This window comes from Fusarium sambucinum, chromosome I (genome assembly GCF_050947815.1).
Source record: "Fusarium sambucinum isolate potato_lamoka chromosome I, whole genome shotgun sequence".
NCBI lineage: Eukaryota > Fungi > Ascomycota > Sordariomycetes > Hypocreales > Nectriaceae > Fusarium > Fusarium sambucinum.
The window spans coordinates 1234725-1260893 of record NC_139294.1 but is presented as its reverse complement, the minus strand read 5'-3'; the positions used below and the strand labels follow the sequence as shown (position 1 = coordinate 1260893).

The following is a 26169-nucleotide window of genomic DNA, read 5'->3' as shown; positions in this document are numbered from 1 at the left end:
GCTCTTCATGACTCGGGCATATGATAATCGTAAATCCCATGTTGTGCATGATCGACTGCAGTTTTGACACGAAGCTACTTGCCTCTCCATGACACATATAAGCCAGGTGAGCGACCGGTGAGTTAGGCCACAGCCCAGCTTGACAGGCATATTCCTCTTCTTTTGATGAGGCTCAATGAAGCCACAAAAACAAAGCTTAGCTTACGATTTACTAATCTAGATTGATTCAAGTCGATCCATCCCAGACTAACGCTTCAGGCTGAGACATGACGTTCATATGACATGAGGTAGGAAAGATGATTCTCGCTTAGGACACTGCCTCTGGCTAATAGAGAAGCCTGCTTGGCTTGAGCGGCATGCATAAAAAGCAATCACCAAAGTCAATCTCACCACCGTGATCTACATACAAACATGGGTCTGCAGCGGAGACATTGTTGAGGTGCCGGTGTACTGAGCCACGAGGTCGATGCCTGTTCTGATTTAGAAGAGAAACATGGAATAAATTCGACTGCCTGTTCATGCAAGCGCCTCGGCATCTGCCAGAGAACACGCTTTGATGCAGCAGGCCTCAAGGCTTTCTCTGTGCTCAATTGAAGTCTGACAAGGCAGAGTGTGTGTACCCAGTCTAGCCAATGTAAGCTTTTATCTCGAGGCAATCAAACACAACAAACTGGTTGCACAAGACTTGAAAGCTTCTTTTTGTCTTCTTCGTTTCTAGAATGTGACACTCGCTTTCGCCGCGTCACTGGTGACACCTCGCAGCCTGGGGTGCAGTCGATACTGTTACCCCAAGTCGTGTAACGGTCATAGTAGTCGTGCTATAGGCCATTGGGGTCTGCGTGATAAGCGCCCTTTGCCCTGCCAACTCGCAAATGCCCCAGATGAGCGGTAGGCTCTATATATGATCGATGCGCTTCTGCAGAGTCTTGCGTTGTCCTTGGGACTTGCGACGCGACTTGGAGGTCAAGGTGCAGATCAATTGGGGGTCAGGTGGAAAAAAGCAGGTTGTTGAGGGTTGCAGTACATTTGGCCTACATGTCAGCGTCGCAATCCTAGGTAGGCCCCACAAGTTCTTGGCCTTCCAGAAGCCTTCCAGAAGCCTTCCAGCAGGGTTCCTGGCCCATCCCAAGGAACACAGGCATTTCATCAACCATCCATGAGTCCTCCCCTGTCCTCTCGAGACTTGTTTAGTGAAGTCGGCGAGCGGATTGGTTGCCCAGTTTGTTCACGTCAGACGTATCTGTCGTTTATGTCTTGTGCATCCTCTAGGAATGTCCCCTCGTGCACCATCTTTTCCCCCATTCTCTCAGATAATGTCAACCTGAACGACCTTCTCACCGGCCCCATTTGTTCACCTTGCCTTGCCTATCAGGGTCAACACGCGATCCGAGAACCAGCCAGGAATATGCGACCTTGGTTGCGTCGTATATGTCCTTGTATTCCCCAAGTCCACGTACGTCGTCTTTCGTGTCCCTTGGCATACTGCGCTGTACAAGCTAGTTTGCACGGATGTTACAGTGCAAATCGGCTATGGCAACCACCAACCCCCGAGCTCTGCTCATATTGTTCATTTGCCCCATCCGTTGAAGCTAAGTCAGCTCGACTAAATAACAAAAGCAAAACAAGGCCCCAACCGTTATCCTTATGGTTGTTCCTTTTCGGGGCTGGGATTCCGTACCAGGGCCACTTTACGCCCGCCTTTTCCTGCTTGTGATTGGCGAGTGTATTTTTCGAGCTGTATGTACAAATACAGACTGGTTTGTACAGATGTTACAGTGTGCAAATATTCGCATCACAGCCCTGTCAAGCTGGCTTTTGGCCCCCTGTCGGCATCCCGGATTCTGAAGCCGACAAGTCTTGAATGATAGTCCTTTGGCATCATGCGGCTGGAAGCGTGGTGTGCGCTGCAAAGAAAAAGGCGTGACTAGCGGCCATACTCATTCCCGGACAAGTACGCCCGCCGGGGATTACATACCGCAACGGAGACGACTTGTTGGGTTCCGGGATCTGAGCGTTTGATCATCATGGGTATGAGATGAGATGAGGCCCTGGGTGCGAAGTCACCAAAACTGAACTATACATAGACCCGGTTCATCGGTACACACTTGAACCCTTTCGTCAAGGTACGTCCCAGCGCTAACCTGCTTGGGTTTTGACATTGAAGCCACTGGGCACTGAAACACCGCTCCGCTCAAGCTAAGTCAAAGGAAGCGTCGATCTTGATCTTGTCTCCCTTGTTCCTTGTTACGGAACAAAGATGGATCATGGGTTGATCATGAAGGGTCCTCTCCTGGGTAGCAAGTACCTTCTTCTCTTCCATGCCCTTGTAAGCAAAAACAAAACAAAAAGGACGTCACCAACTGTTTTGTCGTGGCGCCGCTCGTGATAGTCACAGCCACCATTCTATTCGACTGCTGTAGGTCCTGGGAAGCCTTGTCCAACTGTTTCTTGTGCAACTCGAGATGCACCGGGTGCTGCAAGGACTTGATGTAACTTCGGTACCGTAGTATAGCATCAGAATCAACGCCAGTCTAGGTCACCATCGAGAAGACAGATGCAAGTCGCTGCCTTTGACGTCCTGGAACATGATGTATCATTTGGCTTGGCGAAATTGTCAAAGCTATGTGTGTGGGTGGCCTCAATTTACAGTGGAGTCGGCTGGACCATATTGATAATATTCAGAGAAAAAGAAGAGCAAGCCCAAGCCACTCTGGTTTTTTATTTCAACCATGATGAGCAATCGAACGCCCTTGGCTTCAACACTAAACTGCAAAGGTGCAGCGTGTAAGTGGGTGATTACCCAAATGGATCACGTACCTGGGCCAAAACCTTCAGCAAGACAAACAAGCAAGCAAGCATGCATGCATGCAGGTTACTGAACCCCACATTTTCCCCTTGGGGCAGATTAAATTGCAGCCGGGACACTCCCCGGAGCCCTTGAGTGGCCATGATATTCGAGGTGAAGGATACGCGAGTGAGCGGTGAGATATCCTGTCGCTGCAAATCATCAGAGGTGATCATCGCCCTGCTTGTCTGCCCAAGTGATGCCATCGCGCTAGAGACCTTGCCCTGTTATCCATGTCAGAAATACAATGAGTCTGATGGGAAACCGAAATAACGGACTTGTTGACCTGGACACCCAGGAATAGGTAGTCTGTTTCAGGACAAGGTCATTGCAGCCCTTTCTGAGCCTCTCGTAAGTCGAATGGACTCATGCGCGGGCAAGCAGATGGAGTAGTGGTTCTCTGCAAACGGTGTGACATCGAAGATTTCTAGAAAACAGTGCCGATGCAAAGGCCAATTATTGCGTCCACCCCCTTCCTTTCATATTCACCTGTCAAAAAGATTGAAAAATTGGAGTGGAAAAAGAATGGAAGAAATCCGTTTGAGAATGTTCAAAATCCCCGTATCTTTGGCTTTTGTTTATGATCTACATGCACACTACTACTAAGGCAGGAGTTACACTGACCTAAGCTTGTTCCTTCCACGCCCACTGTTCTTGGGCTGCCCTACCCCCTGTGGCTCCCAGGGCGTTAGAGCAACCTGCCCACTACCTGCCTCCCACCAGGTGAATGATTTCAGAGTTGTCCATGGCATAGCGCTCCGTGCCGTTCGGCATACCGAACAGCTGGAGACCAAATTCTTCATTTTTTGCACGTACTCCCCTCCGTTTCTCAGAACCGCCTAACAATGTCACAATGTCGGTCTGTAGCCTGTGTCCATCTAAGCAGACTCTGAATGGCAGGGGGTCCCTTGACCCTGCTTTTAAACTCTTTAATAAGTTACTGGGAGGGACCTCGTCATCAACACCTGTCAGTCGGAAAGCATTGACTTCAAATAAGCCCTCTTCAATTCCGTATCTAGAATCGGCCACCAGCCATTTGATGGGTAGTTCATCTGATGGGGAACGTGTACATGGTTGTTATCTCCTGCACTGTGTCTTGCGCCCTCCAAGCTTCAGATCTGATTCCATGGTTTAGAAGGACACAACAAGAACTCAATCTACCGGGCGGTGCTGCAGATCCACCGCACGTTGTAACGAGATCTCTAGAAGGTTTACCGTGATCCCGATTGAAAAGCGTACGCCAGAACTCGATACCAACGCCCGTTAGTTTCCAAAATGGCATGGATGAGGGACCTCGGATAATACGTAGCCTGTCAAGTTTGAGACGCCAGTTCTCGGCAGCTCTCCCTAGATACTCGGAAGAGCCTCAATGGCTTTTGTCAATGTGATTTGACAGGGAGGAAGTGAGGCTTGGTAGGAGATTCCACGCCATACTATCTACTGCCAGAGCCACCCTCAGCGCCCGGCTTAAAGGTGAGCCACACTAAAATCTTCCCAAAAGTTGAGGCCGGGGGACTGATCCGCCTGCAAGAGATTTTGTTTTCGGCCTAGACGCTGTGCTGCGCTGCGCGGGTTGCGTTGCGTTGCCGTCCGCTACAGACTATGATCCAAGCTGCTGGGCTCGAAACAAGTGTGTATCACAACAAAGAAGAACAAAGCCGAGTTCCGCGCAAATGCCGGAAGGATTCCACCGTGCAATCGGGAATCCGGCCGGGCGTTTTACTTCGGCACAACTTTTCTTTTAACCCTACTCTGTACTTTTTTATCATTTCTTGTCCTGACAGAGGCAATCTTTCGAAAAGAGACACCCCATCTGCCCACCCTGTAAGCCCCCTTTGACCGATCGAGTCTGGCATGGGAGACGGCGCGAAACTACTCTATCCGGCCCGTAAAGAACAAGGTGAGTGCTTGGAGACGCACCTTGTCGTCTCTAGTCCTTGCACATGATCTACCGATATTCCATTTCTCTGCTGCAATTCCTAATTCGTGGCGTTATTTGCCGAAGGTCGCTGGGGCCGGGTTAAAAAAACGTTCGCTTGGACTCAGATTTTCAGGTCCCAAGTCATGTCTGACTCTCGACAAGCCATAACCTAGCACATTCGTATAATACACTACATCTCTTCAATCCTGGTTCCTTGTCCGAGTGGGCGTCATGTTCCCTCAATTTACAGAATTGTCGAATTGTATGCCAAGTTTAATTCAACGCACCTAACATAGGTAACAATGGCCGATAAAACGTAGCTTGAAACCCCATATTTGATTTTCGTTGCAGAATATTTTACTTCAGCGTGACCTCTCGAAAAACTGCCTTCCTACTGGCGTCGTGTATGAGATAACAGCCAACGGTATATTCCCTGGGTAGATGCATACGTCTGTCTTGATGCAATCAATGTGCATTGAGGTAGTTGTCCACGATCGCCTCCGTTCCAATCGCTTCAATGCTCACCTGTGCCTACTGCAAAAGCATGGAAAGCAAGGTGGGTCATCATCAGCCCTGTCGAGGTACGGTACACGAGTCTAAGGATGGACAGCGCGACCTACCCCAGCTGTCACAGCCCAGTCCATTAATTGCTCCATTATAAGTCGTTCTTGTATTTATCGGCCCCCTCGCCTAAAAGACGGGCGGCACGCGAACCATCCATTTATAGCCGCAGTGGGTCAAAGCAACTTTAAGGCAACGACTTAGTTGTCTGGTCTTGATTTCCTAGGAAATCATATCAGTATAACCTACCTACGAAAGGTTGCCTTTTCGTAATTCTATCTCTCTGTGGCCCCGCCCACCAATCACATTCACCAAGCTGACCGACCAAAGCCAGTCCCCATCACCTAATTTTGTTCTTGTTGGTGGGTTAGCTCAACTGAAGCTTACGAAGCTACACAGAGCAAAGAGGGAAAAACAAAAGTCACTATTATCGTCGTCACCCACTACGTCAGTCAATTTACGAGTTCAAACAATAATGTTGAATCCGTTGGCTCACAAGTTTAGGAGGCTCTTTATGCTTAATAACTGAGTGCCATGATCAAGAGCTGTAGTACATACCAGGTTCCCGTCATACAGATCCCCAATTTGTAGAGCCATCCCATCATGCCTCCCTTACTCTGAGCCACCACTTGAGTGTATCTGGGGGTGGATGCATCACATACGGTGCGACAAACGAGAAACACGGTTGAATAAGGCGTATGTACTCTGTATACACAGGCTGAGCTCGACCCAGAATTTACAAGTGTGGAGAACTTGTCCATCTTGCAGTGCAGTGTGCGAAATGTTGTCTGGGGCTCCGATGCTGCGGAGCGGCATTGTGATGGACAATCCTTGGTCCTCGGCGAGGAATCAATTGAGATACACCCCTCCCCCCAGGCCGGCTTGGTTTGGAGTCAGAGTCCTTGCCCCGGTGCTGCCCATCACCGATGTAAGGACTGCCACCGTGGACAATACAACATGGTACTCTAGTAGCGAGAGCGGTAGCGGTATCCTGGGCGTGAGGGTTAAATGGGTCCGACACAAGATGGATTACCCCATGCCATTCTTGCAGTGGCAGTCAATGTCCTGCATGGAGACAATCTGTGTACAGTACAGTACATACGGATGCAGAGAGAGTGATGCATGTCGTCGACCAGGGGGTCGTGCCTGTAGCGCTGAGTAGGTATAATAATATTTTGCGATTGAACAAGGTAAAAAGAGTTACATGACAATTGATGGTAAGTCGTAAAGTCGCCAAGTCGGGAGAGAGGGAAGTGACCAGGCGAGACGTCCTCCCATCTTTCCACCCCCCGTCCCCTCCCGTCCCCTTCCATCTCCCCTGTCATCCCTAAGCTCTACTGACCTTTTATTATTAAGGTGTCGTACCTTAGTACCTATGATGGATGACTACACCTTGCTTGTGGACTCCATTCTCCAGGGGGAAACAAAACTTCGGACGTCCGACGCTCAAATTGGGCCTACCAGTGTCCGACGACTTATTTCCCCAACGGGGGGTATAACGCACCCTCTGCGCCGCACTGTACACGCCCTCATGCCAGGGGACATCAGACCCCGCGTTGAATCGTACTGAAGCCCGGGCATATTTCTTTAGGGTCCCTCTTCTTTTGGGTCCGTCCCTCTATGGCTGCTATCTTATCTTTACCTTTCGTCACTTTCCCTCCCCACGATGCTCAACATGAACCGGTTCATACTTAAACACCTTCCCGCGCACTCTTTCTAATTCTCTCCCCGTCACTCAACATACTCATCCAACATCTCTTCTGCAATAGCTTTACCTCTGCCCAGTCAGGAAGCAACCTTGTGGAAACACCTTCCACGCTGCTGCTGTCGGTCTTCGCTACCACACTGCGTCTCGCTCTGCCATTCTTTCTTCTTGACCTGCTCCTCTCACTTTCTTGTTCGCATACGAACATACCGCTTGCCGAACTTCCATGCTGTACAGCTCCCATTCCATGCATCTTCGCTTCTCCCTTTTCCATCCCAGTATTATTATTCGTTTCGATCGTCCGATAGAACCGTCTTGATTGCCGCTTCTCTGGCGCTCGTTCATTGTTGTCACTGCCGCAGCTACCCACCGTATTCGATCTTCGTACGCTCCCTCCCTCGAAGGTTGTCCAACATCCCCAACAGTTATGTCGTCTACCACTCCCAAACAAGGTTCGGCCGCAGGGTATGTTTCTTGTTCAGGTATCGTTCGGTTCAGGCGTTCGTTGTTCGGCGATGGCGGTGATACACGTTGCTAACGGTTGTCATGTTAATAGAACCACTAAAGCCTCCAACGCAGCCGAGCCCCAGTACATGTCGCTGAACCGTGTCGCCGAATACACTCCCAACAACATTGCTGCCGATCTGTCGACTCGAAACACACCTCCCAACCCAGGAAACCCCGATCAGGACATCGCAAGCTTGGAAGTCGTCATGGCCAGGTACCAGAATACGGCCCTGAACGTCAACCCTTCGTCCCTCCTCACTGGGACTGGGTCGAAGTTCGAGTGATTGTCAACTTCAATCGCCAATCACCTCTTTCCTTCAAATTTGTCGATTGTGGTCGGTGACGAAGGGCAAAGGTCAGGCCCGACCGAATTCCTTCGTCCCTCAATGACATATTTGATCTGCCCCGTCTACCTTGCTACCCTCTCTGGAACCTGCATACAGCATATACAAAGATGCATATACTATGAAGCCCCCAGTGTTGCCAATGTTTCGCTCACTGGTCCATGGGTGTGTCCATGGAACCTGGATATTGATAGACAACGTCTGCAGTTGTCACCACTCTGAGAATGGGTGTGACCACGATGTTTTTGTTGACCGAGATCACCAAGGGTTTGGGATACTCACCCTACCTTTCCTTGTGTATATATGACTACACATTCCCGTTCTAGGCGACTCGTTCGGGTTCGGAAGGCTCGTGTTCTTTTGCCCTCCGACTCATGCCCCTACCTGGGACTTCCTCTCTTCTTTTCCCTCCTTGCTTGCATGTCACATGCCCTTTCGAATATCTTTTCGCCCTCTCGATTTTCTTGTGTGCTGATGATCACCAGCAGCCATCAGGAATCGAGTGATATTTTGTATATCATTTGTGATGATTGGGACAAACCATGGTCAGCACATCCGTGATACGAACGAAACCTCCCCAAAATTTGATACAAGCGGCTGCTTAATTCCCTTTGGTGGCTCGATCCAAGCCTCTCAACTCTTCGTTCATCCACGGCTCATTGGGACACCAATGGCTCATAATGAATGAGAGAACACAGACCTCTCATTCTGCGGACTGTACAGAGCACGACAGCACGACGACTGAATAATCACACTTCATGGTGAAGCTTTCAGGTCGTTCAAGGTTGAATAACCCTTCGATGCTGCTTCTGAGTTTGTAGAAGGATGAAAGATGAGACACAAAGGAATCGACTGACTAATGCTGGTGCGAGGGGTTGGGTATTTATCTGCCTGTTTTGTGGGCGGCTGAGCACAATCACAGACGTAGCAGCCAATCGCATCAACTCCTCAGGCAACACCCAAGCCCCAAATTACCCCATGGACGGACGCATCCATCTTCACTCGAGAGCCATTCGATTTGAGTTTGAGGCATCCTGAGGCCACCAGTCACTTCAGCAAACCTGAAACCATCCGCAAATCACCGGCAGTTAACAAGGAGACCCATTCTTCAACTTCACTCACACCGATGATCTTTACTATTTCAAGTTTCATGTGCGAAGTGCCGTTGGGAGACTTATATATGAGGCACAGGGCCTATCTTCTGGAGTTATATTATGCTGGTCAAGATGTAGCAACATTGTGTCTTTCTTCTTTTCTTTTCGTGACTTACGTTTTCTTCTTCCTTTTCTCACCCGTTCTTATTTTAATTCGTTTCTCTCAATTGTTTTCTTCTCTCTCAATTTTATTATTTGATGGTTTTGGACTCCAAAGTATGATGACTTTTCTTTTGGGCATTATAGATTTACTTGGTTAGACACATTTCACTTGGGTTATAGATATTGGGGACTACTATCAAAGGAAGAACTGGCTGGATATTCTTTTTGTCTATGGACCCAACGAAAACAGGTAGATCATGATCATGGTATATAGCGGACGACTTCGTGGAGTTGTCAAATTTTGTTCAAGTAATAATATTCACAAGTTCTAGATGCTTCTATCAATCTATACCAACACTCGTTTGTCTCATAACATCGTAAATACTTTTTGTCCATTCTTATCTCGTGAAGTTTGGTCTCCATTTCCCGTGTAAGTCTTCATAAATGTTGATTTCTCGCCATATACTTGCCGAGATGGATTGATGTCTGGCCTCACATTGCTTTGCATAAGGTCAGAGCGGTGCCAGTCATAATTTCGTACAGCAGTCAATAGCCGTTGCCCGTGGCTATACCTGGAGAAGTGACATTCCCAAGTCATATTACATCCTTCGTCATCATTGATGAGCAGCCTGCAATACGCAGCCCAAATTTTCGTCATTCTAACCGCAACATCTAAGAGTTTATGAAGCTGAAATCGAGGGACTGATAGTTCCAAACATTTGCCAGCTCGCCAAGCTCCTCGTCCGAGATATTCGCAAATATGGCGCCCTGAGAAGTAAACTGGGTGGGCGCAAAAGTCGTCGGGTCCTGCATGTACAACTGCGGCTGCCAGTCGCCGCATTGCGGAGGGCCAGTATATACTGCAGGAGGTGCAAAGCCGCCAGCCATGGGGGGTCCGTTGGCTAAGGAGTACACCGGGGACGGTACTCCAGGGGTAGGTAAATTTATTGGCGAAGGTGAGAAATTCGCCGCAGGAGGTGAATTATGCTGATTTGGCATGCCGACTGGAGGAGTTATCTGTGGTGGTGCATTAACTTCCGAAACTTGGTGTGCTAATACCTTGGGCCTCTTCGCCGTTGTTTCATATGTTGGCGTTGTCCTGGGAAGTCGCTGAACGATTCGTGTCAAAATTCCATATGCCTTGGCCGATTTTGCTACTGTTCTCATACTTTGCAACAAAGCATGTGCTTCATCTATAGCTCTGTAGACATCGTCGCGCCGAGGTAGCGTGTACTGTTCATCATGAAGAATTGCTGAACACAGCACGGTTGAGATATCGAAGATGCAGAACAGAACAAAATGGTATTTGGCATCCCTTGGGTATACGAGATCGAAGAATCCACGCAAAGATACCATGAGCTCCAGACAGTAGTCTATACCATCACTGCGTATCTGCAGCTCAGCTTCCAGAGATCGAATAGCAAATGGCCTTGTCAGAAAGCCTCGAATAGGTTGGACAAGCATTGTGAATGCAACAGTACGAATCCTATGCCTGTGCAAAATGATCCACGGGCATGATGCATCTAATGATCTATCTGGGTCATAAACACTCAGAGGGGGAGGGAAGGTGTTGATCCAAGCTTCGACGATCCTTTGGTATTCCAGAACATCTGCGTGGGTCACAACGTTCTTAGTATGCCCAAATCTTCCAGAAATATGTTGAATCAAGCTGGACTGCATCTTCATATGTGTCAAGGGTGGGTGTTGATAGCCCTCTAAGCTGAGGTTTGGGGGACTAATGTCGCAGTCGTTTCGGTCAATTATTAGGGGTCTGCCCAAGAGTGTAGATATTTGCCTTCGCATCCGGAACTTAGTATTTTTGGTGGAAAAAGACAATATGAAGCGCTACTCACCAGTCCCAAGTGTCAAGGATGCACCATATTCTTCGTCGAATTTCCAGATCCAGTTCAGATAGAGGGCCGGCCTTTGCTTCCTTGTGGATAGCTATTAGAGTGTCAGCAAGTGGTGGTTAGCAGAATGTGACAGCGTAAACGTACAAAGTTCTTGGGCTTCTCGAATAGCAGCATTCAGCACATGCCAGCACTCAACAAAACGTGCTTCAGACTTGAACCAGTAACAAGAATGCAGTAATTGTTGGATATTGATGAGATGGCTGTGGCCCAGTGGGATAGCGCTTGCCAGCTCTTGAGCAGCTCTATGATATTGTTCGGCAATTTGCTGGATCGGATGGCCAAGGTCGCCTTCGAGTTTTGCCTGCAGTTCAACATCGGTGTACTGCGATGCACATGCACAAACCGTGAGAAGAAGGCAAGTCCATTGAACGCTCAGTGGTCGATTCTCGGCTCGCAAAGTCCACCATTGCTGATATTGTTCTAGAAACAATGGCGGATAGACAATATAGTAGTGGTAGTTGACATTGTTGAGAAAGTTCTGGATAAGTATGTCTGGGATCCTAGTCAGCTAGGGTCAGAAATCGTTTATAGCGCTGCATACCGGTGTACGGTTTCGAAGGGATAGCTTGCAGAGCCCGTTCTAGCTGCACAAAGCCAGTGGGGTCTTTCACAAACTCCTGTGATGTTGATTTCATAGTCTTTGAATAAAACTTGTTAGTTAGATGCTGGCAAATAGTCTGGGTGCACAAACCTCGTGTCTTGATGCAAGATTAAAAAGAAGATGGGAAGGCGTGTAGCCCAAGGCATGAATCCCGTCACTACCTGTATCCTCAACCTCGGAATCGAGAGATTCGGGGCTACTTTTGATGTTGACTCGATTCTTTCGCTGCCTTTCCACAGCAACTTTCTCAGTCACAGGCTGGTTGGTGTCTTTGAAGCGGCATTTATCGGCCACTTTACGTTTCTGACATCCGTTACAAGGCCACTCACGGTTGCACTACGCAATGGTTAGTATACAGTGCCATTAGAAAGACCAAATACCGCAAATGTTCGCGTAGCAGCTATAGGTAGCTTGGCAGGGATTGATTACTTTTTGCTTGCGACGAGCACATTCGGTGCACGCGGATCGATAGCTTGCTTCCTTTCGTTGAGCCCCTTCTCCCATGACGCCAGGTGATAGAGCCGACCAACTAGAACTGGGTGGTATACATTAGTTGTATTTGCCAACTGGGGCCAGATCCGATTCATGAAAGCAAGGACAGAGGCCCTAACGTTTTTTTTTAAAACAAATGCAGAAGTACTTGCTTCGCAAAGGAACCGAGACGAGTGGACTGATCATTTAGTTACCACAACAAGCAGCAAAACAGCTGGAACTTGCCAAATACTGGTAATGAAAGACTGGACAATCATGTCCTTGGACAAGTGGGGAAAGTCCTAGTCGACCGTTGTTGCTAAGATGCATTTGCCCGCCTGCAGATCTATTGGGTGGTGGGTGGCACACGGAAGGAAGAGAAGGAGAGGCATCGCTTGGGGGTTCCATTGGTAATTTTGTGCCGAGGAGTCGCTGGCGGTTAATGGGTCCGGAAAGAGACCAGCGGAGATAAGCGAGACGATCAAGTGAGACTACCGTGAAGGATGTTCTTGGCCCATTCCAATAGCTGTGGACAGTTTGGAAAAAAGCCGAGTACCTGCCGGTGATGATAAATTCGGCTCTGTCCTTTCCAATGTCGAGATCACCAGTCATGCTGTCGTCCTCTCGCCGGTATGAGAGGATTTGGCGTCGAGGACTAAAGCAGTCATCGATGGTTCTTGCTTCATCCCCACCAGCCATTGCGTTCCCATTGATTTCTTGGTAATGTCGTTTGTTGCACAGATCCACCATTGTCTCTCATGCCGACTTCATCGATCCCCGTACCCGGCCCCTCTCTTGGCTCTGTTAACGTTGTCCCCGCCACACAACCCGGCGCCGGCCGGCCAGGGCATTCCAGCCGCCAACCACAGCGCCTGATTTTCTTTCAAGTCGATCCGGTCATGACAAACTGACTGTCGTTACAGGGTCTGAATGTTCTGGATCCTTGCTCATTTGGGCATTTGGGCCCCAAGATCATCTGTTTCGACGTTGTTGCCCGTGCATTGTGCGTGCGTATGTGTCGTTGTAGCTTTGAACAGGCGGGAAGTCCTACCGTCTCTAGAGTCTAGACACCAATTCCTCGTAAGCCAAACAGAGAGAGGCTCGTTCGAGGACGCGTAAGAGTAGGCTTGAGAAAGTTCGTATCAACCCGTACATACATCGGAAGCCTTACAAGGCTTGCGCCAAGAAAGCCTTGGTAGAGAAACCATCACTGTCCGAAGATTCATCCATCCTCTCAATATGAGCATCAGTCGGCATCCTACTTTGGAAGAATGGTCCCAACGGTCTTCTCCACTATCAGGCCCATATTGTTCGTTTTGCATGTTTGATTCTCGATGTTTGAACGTCATGGTTGTGAAAAGTCTATGCAACAGGGGTATCGCTCAAAGTTCGCGCTAATGTCAAGCAACGACGCGCCGTTGCAAGCGAGCTGATCTAGAGTCGCACTATCGCACGTGGCGCATGAGAGGACGCCAGGCGGTGAGGTGATTATACACTTTCTCAACCTCTAAAATCGACTGACAAAGCCTTTGCCACAAGTTTCCCTGCTTCGTCTGAACCCTCCGGACGGTTCAACTTGCATCAGAGACAGCCGCCGCTGTGCCCCTAGCTTGCATGGCATGTCGCAAAATCGAACGACATATGTAAAGCGAGGTCATGGCACACGAGGCGGATCCGCGAGCGGATTGTCGTTGGTACCCGGCGACTCCAACCGCTGCCCCGAAGATCCAAGATTGTGCGTCAGAGGTCAAACCCTACTGTAGGGACGGGGATTAGGGCCCGGACTCATAACCCAGGCGTAGTTCGCTGGGCTGCTGCAGCCCTAGTAAGCGCTATCGTCTCGAGAAGTCGTACCTGTATCCAGTGAAAGATTAAGGGCGTTCCGCATCGTTGTGCAAGCCTAGATGCTTCCTGCCAAAGCCAAAACAAGGGCCTACGGAGATGCCCATTGGATTTGGCAAATTCCTGAGACGCATGCAGAAGGCCGGTTTCGCAAACCGGTAAGCAGCTCGGAATCTGGAGGCGCTGTGGTGGAGACTTCCATCGTTCTTTGTATGTTTGTTGGGCTTTTGTGTGAATGGGCAAGGCGATAGCAATGGGTCAAATGCGAGGTGTAAAATGGTTGAGAGACAAGTCGAGGCCTCTCAGTCTTGCTCTAGTAGGTTTCATTTCGTGACAGGTACAATTGGGGGACCCAAGAGGCAGGTGCATGTCTTAGTTGATGATCAGGTCGCTCTTTCCCTCAAAGGGGATCAAACAGTCCAGAAGAATTGGAAAGTAAGAGCGAGCATTCAAAGTTTAATACTTTTATTAAATCCACCATATTCTCACATATCGTACCCTCGATCTCTTCACAAATTCCTCAACTCCCAGTTCATTCGTTCGAAAGACATCACGATTTCCGATATTTATCGGGTCAGGTCATAAGCGGGGGTATAAAGGTGAAGCTATGCAAGCTGATGCATGTCCAATCCTTCAGTATACGTCTAATTATTCCTACCAACGTACCATTTGGCGGCTACGAACCTAGCTGAGTGAGTACAAACTTAACCAGAATAGTAAAGACGATGTCGGCAATGGTAGGCGAAGTTGTTCAGCTGGTGCAAGCCAGATAATCATTGGTCTTGTCCCGAATAGCATCAATATCCGTGTCTATATAAACAGACTACGCACTTGGTCTAGAATTCATCATGGCCTGATTTTGGCCATGGCCCGCATCCGCTGTGTAACCGTTTTACACCACATGCATTAGCCACATTCCTCTATTCTCTCTACCACGATCAACACCACATGGGTTTGGACCAAGCTGCTGGGTGAGCAGTGGGTGACAGCAAGAAAAGATGACAGGTCAAATATTGATCTCAAACCGAGCTAAAATCCCCTTCAGGTTACATTAGCTCAACAACTGGGGTTGAAAATTGACGTTTCAGTTCTTGTGGCAGTCACACTTGTTACGAGGTTGGACGTATTGTATTGACAGTCTTGCCATCAACTTGCACTTCTTTTTCTCACACCTTTACTTCACTTTTAACATGTCATGAACTGACAATCCAATGTTTCTCGAGAGCCAATGGCAATTTTCATGTTCCCCAACTTTACTCTATGGAGTGTCAGATCAGCCAAGTCGTCATTGTTCCTCCAATGCCGAGGAAGCCACATGGTCATTACCAAATGCCGGGCCGTGTCCCCACTCCACCTCTTTTCCATCTGTCAAACGGCCGCTAACTAGTGGAAGCATTTCGGTGGCATCCCATCGACGATCTATGCACAGCACTAGTCCCCCGTGTTGCTACGCCCTAGATCTCTTCGGACCCGCCAAACTCGTGAACCAACGGGCCGCCTTTGACTTCCGTTCAAGATCTCAACCCAAGGGACTTGGGTTAGGTCACTGACTCCATCGGCCCCCTCTGGCTCAGCTTCTGACTGATCATCATCCGTGTCTTCATCGGTAACTTCAAGCATCATGTCGTTTCCCTCGTCAATCCCTGCTTTCTCATACAGCTCCTCCGTGTAAGCCCAATTCGGGGTATCAAACTTACCGTGAAGAAGCACAATACTCCTTCCTTGCGACTTGATACTCCTGAATTCTTCAAGTGGGATTGGGGTGACAAGCTGGAGTGTCTCTGATTTCGTGTCGATACCGCGTAAAAGCACCATCCCAATAGTCCGGGAATAGCGGGGATTCAAGGCTGCATCATCGTAGTTGGGAATGAATGGGATGTTTTCTGGACTCCTTGATATTGCCGGCGGCGATACTCCCTCCTGTGGAAAATTGGAGAATGCTCTTGGGTCCTCTATCTCGACTGCAGCCAGTACCTGCCCATTCACTGTGTCAGCCAGTAATTCTGGGGGGCACTGGTAGTCATAGGACAAGAGTCCCAATATGCCTCGTTTCGACGAAGAATATTTCACAAGCAAAGGCGGTCTCAAGGAGAGCGGCGAGGCGTTCCACTTTAATCTCGGCGGTGTATCGGACAGGTTTGGAGTCTTTGGCGCCGCATTTTGCGAGTGAAAGTAAGACATGATCTGCATCGCTCTGAGATGAGCTGCAGTTCTTGGTGTAAACTCAGATGACTGAGATGGAAGTTCTGTAAACTCGAGTTTTGTTGCTGTACGCAAAGCATCGACTGTCTCGGACGGGCCTGCTTCTGACATATACACAACCTCCTGGGGCTTGATTTTCTCTATCAAACTGGAGAGTAAACCCAATCCAGTTCCTTGAATCCATCCGGGGGTGTTGACAATGAGAGGGACTCCAGCGTAGTGCTCCGAGTAGGTATCAAACAGGTCTGCCGCACAAGCCCGATAGAGGTCCGGGTTTGGAGCTGGAGTGACCGAGGCCATTGAGTGACTGCGGACAACCGTAAAAGCAGAGTTTTTGAGACTAGGATGTGTGAATGGTGTGCCGAGGTTGGGTTTTGTTACACAAACGAGTGATAAAGTCCCCGGTGGTGCGTATTCTGGTTGGCCTGGATCGAGGTCGAGTACCACAACACTACGAGCGCCCTGCTTCTGGGATCGATCTGTCAATAGGCCATTCATGAACAGCCGTGAGAAAGTAGACTTCCCAGCCGATTTAGGCCCACATATCAGTGTTGACAGTGAAGTTTTCTTTCGGCTCGTTACTACAAGTGAAGATAATTTCTTGTTCCACGCAGCTGGTGAGGCCAATTCCTGAATGATGCATTTCTTAGGGGCATCTTTAGGGGTATAAATCTAAGCAAGTATGAGCACATCGTCCCACTCAAGACATAGAAACTTACAATCTCAAAGGTAGAGTCTTTTGTTGCCTTGGAAGAATTTGTCTCGGGTGGCTCATTCCATATTTTTCTGAATAGGGGTGACAGCCGACCCAACTGGCGTATGCCACGAGCATTACTATCAGGGTGAAGTTCCAATTTTGTCTTTTCCGTAGTACGTATCACAGGAACTGCATGGCAGTGGGGAGCATGAGCCCATTCAATCGTTTCCGAGGGGTAGAGAGTAGCACCAGCCAACCTCACTTCACCTTGGATGACCCGAATCCCAAAACTCCCAAGAACCAGTAACCGCTAAGCAAGTTAGCCATGATTGTTAGAAGATCGAGTCGTAACAAAATTTACCGCACTGTTTGATAGTTTTAATTCCATGACACCTCCTGTCTTGATTCGATGGTTTTGCTCTGAGAGGCGAAATGATGTGTATTCTCGAACCAGCGTCTGAGAAGCTCCGGCCAACTCAGGATTGGGAGTATCTATACTCCCACTAGAATACTGGTGAGCAATTCCCGGTTCCAAATATGACATGCACATGCATACCTTGCTATTGCAACGCCTCTTGAACGACTGGCTGGTGATTCTGCCCCGCGTTGCAGATATTGATTTACCGCACTCTTCTTAGGAGATTTTGGAGTAGTTTTTTGACTACTATTCTTCCGAAGAGCGTCAAAGCGGTTGACACTGGTGGTCGCCGACTTCTCATCGGACTCTGAACCAGTTTCCATCGTTGATGCGGGAGATGCTGCACCTTCTCTTAGTCGAGCCTGAAGAGCACTGAGAGCGCTCATTGCAGCTTTGTGATGTTAGCCCTAAGTCACATCAAGCTTTTGGGATTGCAGAAAAAGAGTCATCGCTGGAACTAAAAACTTACGCTTTTCATCAATTCTTCGTTTCTTGTTAGACGACATGTCCAATATATTCGCCGGCACCGGTCTTGGTCAGAACGGGCAACAAAGAAGATGCAAATGTTTGAGAAATTAGATAAACACCAGGTTCAATCAGTGAACTAGCACTGCATTGTTTATCCTCCAAGCTTAGTATACAAGTTGATAGAGCCATGAGATGATTGTCGCGGGTAGGTGAGAGTGAATGGATACATTTTCTTATCGATAAGGAAACATTTTGACTGGTACCCAGGCTACATGGTCAGTGACTTTTGAGATGCTATAACGGCTGTTAAATAAGATAAAATCACAAATTCTAAACTCAAATAAGGTCTTTAGTACCTTTTCTTGATTTTGATAATGTACAACCAAAATAATATCTTGCCTTTGTTCATCCTACATCATTCGCGCACTCCATACCTGCCACCAGATTTTTACACGAAGCGGGCGCGTTGCTGTAGATATCTGCCCCACTAGCGCAGCGGCGCCTCCAAAATTTCATTTTCTAGCAACCTGAACTTTACTCTGAACAACTTCCTCGCCAATTGCACCCTCACCACCAATAATCCTTATCGAAAAATCTGCCCGAGATGGCGCCCAAGGAACCTTTCAAGGTGCATTCCCTCAGCAAGCACATTGAGAACACAAAGAAGGGTTTATCAGCCGATTCGCAGACCAACCGTCGCCTTGCTGGCCGCCCTACACTTGTCAAGAAAGAGTCGAGCGATCCAAACAAGATTTTTGCCAACAATGACGACGACGAAGGCTCGGGAAGCGATAGCGATAGCGACAGCAGCAGCGATGAGGCTCCCGGTAGCTTCCTGGAGAGGCTTACCGCCGGTACAAAGTCTACTCCTGCAAAGCCTACTCCTGTGAAGTCCACTCCCCAGTCTGCCCGCCGTCGCAGCAAGGATGAGGAAATCGCCGACAGCGACGACGAGCGCAAAGCTTCCAACAACAAGGCCTCTTCCAAGAAGTCTGCTCCAAAGCCTGAATCTTCCAGTGATTCAAGCAGCGAATCCGATTCTGACGACGAAAAGGCCAACACGAAGGCCAACGGTACCACTCCTGCCAAGGATGCCGACAGCAGCTCGAGCTCTTCCGAGTCGGATAGCGACAGCGAAAGCGATGAGGAAGACAAGAAGAAGGCACCAGCTGCCAAGACTTCCGCCGAGAAGAAGGACGATTCCGAGTCATCTTCTAGCGAGAGCGAGAGCGAGGACGAAGCTAAATCCAAGTCCAAGCCTGCTGTAAATGGCACTGCTGCTACTACATCTGACAGCTCCAGCGAAAGCAGTGACAGCGAAAGCGAAAGTGAAAAGGAGCAACCTGTCAAGCCTACCACCAAGCCTACCACCAAGCCTGTCACGAAGCCTGTCACGAAGCCTACTGCGAAGCCTGCTGCGAAATCCGCAGCCACGGTATCCGACAGCTCTTCCAGCGAGGAGGATTCCGACGACGAGATGGTTGACGAATCTATGCACATTGAGGATCGCGAAGGACAGGTTGCCATTCCCAACTTCATTACTCCCGACTTTGTTCTCCGCAAGGGAGACGATGGCACAAACGGCAAGGATGTTGCCGAGGTCTGCAACAAGGCCAACCTCGAGGGCAAGCAGTTCTGGTACTTCACAGTTCCTTCTGACGTCCCAATTTCTGTTATTCAAAACCTTGAAATCCCCATGAACCAGTCAAGTGCCAGCAACAAGCTGTTCTCGCATGGTGGTGATGATTACGGTTTCTCTTTTGAGAGTATTGCTCCCAAGAGTAACATCCAGATCATGATCCCTTCTTCTGATACTTCTCAATATCAATCTGGTAAGTGTACCGAGTCGTCGCAGATATTCAAATATTAACGTACAATAGCCCCTAAGCAGATTGATCAAATGATGCAGATCAAGAAGATTACGCCACTTGGCGCCAACAGATCTGTCGGCCCTACCCCTAAGCCAGCCCCTCGTGCTCAGCCTGCCGGATTAAAGGCCCGCTACCAGCCTATCGGTGTCAACGAGCCCATGGGTACCATTAGTGATGGAGAGGATGTAGAGATGGCAGAGGCTCCCGCTTCATCAACCAAAGCGGAAAAGAAGGAGAAGAAGCGCAAATCCAAGGAGACGTCTGAGAAGAAGCAAAAGAAGATGACTCTTCCTGAGCGGCCTAGCTCCCAGACCATAGAGGAGCCAACCCCCGATACCCGCAAGAACAAGCGAAAGCTCGCAGCTTCTGAGGACGACGCTGCCGCCGCCACTGAGCAACTCCAGGCCGAGGCCAGATCGGCAGCCAAGAAATCCAAGAAGCAGAAAACAGACCGAGTCGGCAGCCCTGACTTGGGCTCCGAGCCCGCTTCCGTAGCCAAGAAGCAGACTCCTGTTCTGCCTCCCACATTCCCTACCGCAGGAACCCCAGCTTCCAAACAAAAGAAGGTCAAGGAGAGCGCTGTTCCCATTCCTTCTATTCCTCACTCGTCACCTCCCAGATCCTCTCCTGCGCCTGCCCCTGCATCACAGGCCCCAAGCTCACTCATCCGGGCCAAGGAGAAGCGATCCAAAAAGCCAAAGGATAGCAAGAAAACCGCATCAAGCAAGAAGGAAACCCGTGTCCCACCCCCCGTCCCTGGCTCTTCCTCGGAATAGCGTTCCCAGGTGAAGACTCCTCGAAAGGAAAGGCGCAAGCCTAAGTACAAGGGCAAGGGTACTCCCAAGATGTGAATCGCTTGGTCCAACGATGTGTCGCAATGACGAATGGCGCATAGCATTGTTAGCCATACATCGGAACGTACGCTGCTGGCACATGGCTGTCATATCATCGTTGTTCAGCGGTCATCTCATGCGGTTGGGTTGAACTAGCAATCGGCAATATCTTTTTTTCTTCTGACATAGCTTTTCGATACCGCGACGAGGCAACAGTCTCTGTAATTTAGCGGCATGGCGTTGGTGGTGCATTTCGGTCGTAAAGGGAAAGGAGGAAAAAAGGGGTGTAGTTGAGGAGGTTATAGGAAGAAATATGGGATAGGAATTTTGGTGGATAATCTCCTTGAGGTTGACTCCAACGATCTGAGCTTACCAGAGCTTCAGGATGGAAACCCTAAAGTAGATATCATCCATATATAGGCAATGTGAGAGTACAAAACACTTAAAGTGTCCATCACCCAACTTGTGACATTGTAATCCGTGGCATGATACATCATCCACCACCAGGCGCTGTATACAGATAATGAATGATATGACACTATGGGTTAAATGGATGTACACCTCTACTACCAGACGATGTCTATCTATTCTAATGCGTTGATCACGATCAAGTAAAAAACCGCCCTCTAAGTTGCTTACCCTGTAGCACATACTCGTCCATGAGGCTATCACCACTTTGGCTTTGGCTACACAACATCACATATCACATGTTGTAATCCTTTTTGCACGACTTTGCCATCTTTTCCAAAATGCCAATTGTAGCTCTATAGTTCCTGATCGACCGATCTACTAAGCCAACATACATTCCCATTCCACCTCGTGGCTTCAAAACAACAACTCCCCCGCGAAAGCCCCAACGCCATCAAATTCCTCTCCCACGTCTCCAAAAAACTCAATCGCCCGAAAAAAAGAGAGCTCCAACGAACAAGCTCTACAGCTACGTCTAGCTAGTCAGGTATGTAGGGTTCATTAGCTTCATCCAACCTTTTTGGAGAAACACGCCCCCTGGTCTCAGTCTCGCAAGGCGGTATCCGTATAGCACGATGACGTCTGCGATTCTATAATTCAAGTCGGGTACTATCTAAAGATAGACTTAAATTAAGAACTGTTGTTAACCGTAGTAAGGATAAAATCTGTAACAAAGATTTTGTTTCGAAAAGCCCCCTTGAGATACAGAAATAGATCCCACGTTGAAACGTGGCCCTTGAGAGCATTATTTTGAACAATATCTACAAAACACAACGCTTGGAAAGTGCTTGCTCATGCGTCTAAGTCGTAGCTACAGATCTGCACCATCACTCACGTCAACAAGTATGTAGTTAGTAGCTTGGGTTAGGTTAGCTCTCACCGCCAGCCTCACATGAGCATGAAGCTGGGTAGGGGTCTATGCTGAGCTCAGTTTATGCGGTAAAGATGGAAAAAATTGTTGATCATAACTGAATAAGGCGGTTTACTGTTGCTGGGGGCGGTGGAGCTAGCAAGTCAGAGGTCATTTGGATAGAGTAGTTGGAGATATTGGTCCAACGTCTAAGACATCTCGAGTTACTCTGAGATAACGTACTCTGTACTTGGTCAATATGTTTGACAAGAGCTGGTTCTAAGCTGAAAACGATCGACTTGTTACCACAAACGTAGACGTTTCACTTTCTGATCTGCCTATACGAAACCCCTATTGTTACGTTCCTGTGTTGTAGTAGTTGTACAAAACGTCGTCCATGATACGATTCTAACTGCTGATAATGACGGCGACGGAAGCAAGCCAAATGTCACGCAGCAGATACCCCCACGTGTTCGGCACGGGGCGAACAGACGAGATCCCTAAAAAGATCCCTAAAAAGTTTAAGGAGAAAGCATGTGGTTTGGGTTAAAGTTGAACCAAAAGCCGAGCTTCAAATGAACCGCACACGGGAAACTGGGAATATCCGGACAACGGGGATCTCACTGCAACTAACACGCGACCAGCGATACAGACTTTCATTGCATCGTCCCATGCGGTGTTCTGATAGATTCCGAATCGCAGCACCGGCCGAAAACAACCGATAGTGGATCTGCGGCCGACATGAACCCTGTGGAATTTTTTTAATGTTCCTCTTTAATAGGCCGAGGCCCGAACATTTAACTAAATCTTTGAAACCGAATGAGTGATTAAAAAATATTAAAAAAAAAAAACTTCAAACAAAAAATCGGCCGAGTTGAAAACCCGAAAGAAGAATAGTAAAGTCCGACGGTCCTGAGCTAAGAGGGACCGTTGCGGGTTCTGTAAAGATTGTAGCACCCGATGTGGGAATTCGTTGACCGACGAGATCGACGCTGAAGCCCCAAGACCGAAATTTTCGTTTAATGTTCCTTTGTATTGTCCATGGGACAGATAGTCGACCATCATGCTCTATACAGCGCTGTGAACAAGGCTGCCGGCATCCTTGAGGCCAAGAGTGTTAGTCAGTATCATGGCGGCTCGCTCGGATGCCGTAACATTGACCGCCTCTGCGTTGGCTACCAAAACCAGGCTTTTATTGGTATCATGATACCTGATCCATGATGTGCCTTGGAGTCGTAGCTCACGAGGGCATGAATCTGGAGCTAAGAGAGCAGTCATCAACGCTCATCCAGTAAGATTGAGCCTGAAGGTATCTGTCATTGGGCATTAGCCTCTTGTAAGCGTGTGCTTGCATACCATGTTGGACTCTTGCATGTAAGTAGGGTGATAGGCATGTAACGGCAATTGCAGTTAATCATACAATAGGTTCAGGTCTGGACCCATTCTCTAGCAAGTACAGCGCGCGTCTGATGAGAGCTGATCAATATCGACAAGCATCAGGTTTATTATATGGCGTGATGTTAAACTCAAGACAAGAGCTAAGTGCAGTGCAGCATGTGCTTATTGTGACATGCCACACACCACCTGAAATTATGTCGAGAATGCCAGGTAAGAGAAATGCAGTAGTGCGATTTCAATAGGCATCAAGAGCCGGCCTGTTCCTGAATGTTTCTGATCCATAATCAACGCCGAACGCAGTGATGGATAGGGATAGTCCTGATCAGAATAGCTGATAGGTGTCCTTCGTTTGCATTGAAACTGTCGTCCAATTCTCTGGGCGACAGGAACTAGACAAACTAGCGTATCGTAAATTATTATGGATGTCTCGTGCTCAGGTAGGGGACCCTTGACGATCTCCTAAAGTTGGGCCAGCCCGATTCGACCTTGGCTCTTCCATACCGGTAAGGGGGATTATTTAGATGAAGCCGTGCACAGGCGGCTCGCTCTTGGAAAACCTGTTAAAGGAGATTGCAAGGAAAGTTTCAATGTATCGATCGGTTTGTTTGCAAAGTTAACAAGGCTGATTCGTTGCGCATGCGACAAAATAGCAGAGCTCTCCAAAGGACTGGACGAGTTTCGTACCCCTGCTACGGGAGACCCTCCCTAATCTCGTCAGACCCTGAAGGTCCTCCACCAAGCTGACAATGTATGCTGATGTTCTCTCCAGTCTCGGGTGCTAGCACGAGGTTCCACGTTCAATTTCGTTGCATTACGGATTCGCGCCTCGCTTCACACCGGAGCGAACGCCTCGCATTGACAAATATGACCCGAGCGGCCGTTTATAACTTCCGCTTGGAAAACTCCGCAGACACCGACCGGCATCCGGAGCGGGCAAGCTTCCGACTTTAAAAGTGGTCTGAACTTAGTTAACCTCTGGTAAAGTAACGTCACCATCCCATGACGATGAGGCTTGTCGTAGATAAAGGACATTATTGGTTGGCGGGTTTTCAAAGTCAGAGAGGCTTCAACGGTTTGATGTGTAGACCAACAGTAGAACCAACCTTCCGCTGCATCCGAATAAATGTGAATTGAAAGCAAGCGGGATTTCTCATGGGGGACAATTCGTGGGGTTGCGACCCTTGTCTTGTGCATATATTCTGAGACCTGGGCGGTAGGAAGGGTTGCGCGCGCCTATGTCTGGTGGTGAAAAGGGTCTATCTGAAGCGAACCCTTGTCTTGATTGTCTGGAGGACGAAGCCTCAAACCGTTACGCGGATTGTCATGGGCTTTCCTCGCCAAGGCAGGGCTGAGTCGAAGACCGAAGGTAACGGAGCTTTATTAGATTAGCTAGCAGGCCATGAACACATGGCTATTCCATGCTGGCAAGACACCGCGCCGCTTGAACCGAGTAGTGGTGATATCAATTTGACTTCTTCTTGAGATTCGGCAACAATTGATCTTGTGCTGACAGTCAGAGAAGCTGCTGTGTATGGCTTGGCGCTAACATGAGATTAACTACGCCGCTGCCGTGGCTCGACAGCTAGGAGCCAGACGTGCAGTGATGATCATGAAACGTCGATGTATTTCTCACGGTGATCTTGGCTCAAGGGGTACTTTACTTGAAGCTGTTGAGCAACAGTGGTTGCTGGAGATCAAGATTGTGGTGTGAGAAAAGCAGCTAGGGATTCATCCCACTCACATTTTCCGCGGGCTTTAGCAGCATCGGAATTGGAGAATTCTAGGGACGGGAGAAAAGGTACATCTGTCGCAAGTACTCGACGGACAACGGCAGCTGTGAATTTTGGCTCTGTTCTTCTTTCTCTGCTTCCTTTTTCGCTTCTCTTCCTTGCGACCCGACCAAGAAAGATGCAGTGGCCCCAGCTCCTTTAGCGTCAAATAAAAAAGATCCTTGTTTTTTCTATTGATCTAAATGGTTCATTGTTCATCATCCATCTCGGTTTGCGGCCTTGAAACTTTGCAGGTGGAGAGTCTTTTGTGCTATCTTCTGAAAGAGGATCATTCCTCGACGATTTGACTGATCGATTGCTGATTGCAAACAATCACTGCGTTATTAAGCACTGCCGGTATAGCCGGCTGTTTAACAGCAAGACTACCTATGGAGGCAACAGGATACTGACCTCAACGGAAATGTCCCTGTGAGGATATCTCCGGGTCGCTTCCATGTTTCAATTGTGGTCAGGATTTGATTTAATTCAATATTACCACGGGCAGCACGGATGTTGCCAACGCATGGGATGTGGGCGTGAGCTGTTTGGACTGCCTCACCTTGATCAGTCAAATTGTCGTTGGTCAGAGCATATTAGTGCATGCAAATCAACTGTCAATTGTCATGGCAGATTAAGCTGAGGATCGTCATCATTTTGCACTGCAAGCGTGGGAGCACATGACAACTCGCCTACCAACTTCTAATCACATCTTTGATTGGACTGAGACACTTTTTATCGTTGAATTCAGATGGCTCCCCAAGGCTCATGCTGCTGTGCCACGACGATGACGCTGCCTAGTCTGCCAATCGAGCAAGACATCGGGCTGTAACTAAGCGACACCGTCAAGGGACCGTTTCTGATGGTGACGTTTTGTATTGAAACCAGCCACCGTCATCGACATAGACCCTGATCAAAGAAAGACAACATTTGATGGGTGGAATTGATTCAACAAATCGAGCGCATCATGATTTCAGTCTGCTCTTGTCTCGTTTCGTGCTGTCTTGAGCTCACGCGCGCAGTCTAGCATATTGACATATGTCTTGCTGAGGACCAGGGTTGACTCCATTCGTCTTCTAGGAATGGAGGAAGACGGTACTGAATAATCGGATCCTCGGAGACGACTGCAACTGTAATACTGAATGCGAACGGTGATGAATCAATTGGACTTCAAACAATGTGGACTTGTTCAGAAGCGCTGTTCGCTTGCGTTGCCAAGGTACCAACCGTTA

The 26169-nt window shown here is 48.6% G+C and overlaps 5 protein-coding genes across 5 annotated transcripts; 2 read left to right on the top strand and 3 right to left on the bottom strand.

Moving 5' to 3' along the window:
* Positions 1 to 7459: 7459 nt before the first annotated feature.
* On the top strand, positions 7460 to 7823 carry FSST1_003149 (uncharacterized protein; the record flags this gene model as incomplete). Its single annotated transcript, XM_083229203.1, has 2 exons — positions 7460 to 7497; positions 7589 to 7823. The coding sequence occupies 2 exons, from the start codon at positions 7460 to 7462 to the stop codon at positions 7821 to 7823; spliced, it is 273 nt and encodes a 90-aa protein (XP_083086579.1).
* A 1988-nt stretch (positions 7824 to 9811) lies between these two features.
* Positions 9812 to 12157, bottom strand: FSST1_003148 (transcription factor domain-containing protein; the record flags this gene model as incomplete). The annotated part of the gene is made up of 6 exons (XM_083229201.1): positions 9812 to 10934; positions 10993 to 11083; positions 11137 to 11544; positions 11594 to 11690; positions 11744 to 11989; positions 12083 to 12157. 6 exons carry the CDS (start codon positions 12155 to 12157, stop codon positions 9812 to 9814), a joined length of 2040 nt encoding a protein of 679 aa, XP_083086578.1.
* Positions 12158 to 12331: 174 nt separating this feature from the next.
* Positions 12332 to 12736, bottom strand: FSST1_003147 (uncharacterized protein; the record flags this gene model as incomplete). The annotated part of the gene is made up of 1 exon (XM_083229200.1): positions 12332 to 12736. The coding sequence occupies one exon, from the start codon at positions 12734 to 12736 to the stop codon at positions 12332 to 12334; it is 405 nt and encodes a 134-aa protein (XP_083086577.1).
* A 2661-nt stretch (positions 12737 to 15397) lies between these two features.
* Positions 15398 to 17789, bottom strand: FSST1_003146 (polynucleotide 5'-hydroxyl-kinase; the record flags this gene model as incomplete). The annotated part of the gene is made up of 5 exons (XM_083229199.1): positions 15398 to 16840; positions 16888 to 17175; positions 17227 to 17368; positions 17422 to 17674; positions 17753 to 17789. 5 exons carry the CDS (start codon positions 17787 to 17789, stop codon positions 15398 to 15400), a joined length of 2163 nt encoding a protein of 720 aa, XP_083086576.1.
* A 566-nt stretch (positions 17790 to 18355) lies between these two features.
* FSST1_003145 (DNA-directed RNA polymerase I subunit RPA34.5-domain-containing protein) lies at positions 18356 to 20398 on the top strand (the record flags this gene model as incomplete). The annotated part of the gene is made up of 2 exons (XM_083229198.1): positions 18356 to 19583; positions 19632 to 20398. The coding sequence occupies 2 exons, from the start codon at positions 18356 to 18358 to the stop codon at positions 20396 to 20398; spliced, it is 1995 nt and encodes a 664-aa protein (XP_083086575.1).
* Between the last annotated feature and the right edge of the window lie 5771 nt (positions 20399 to 26169).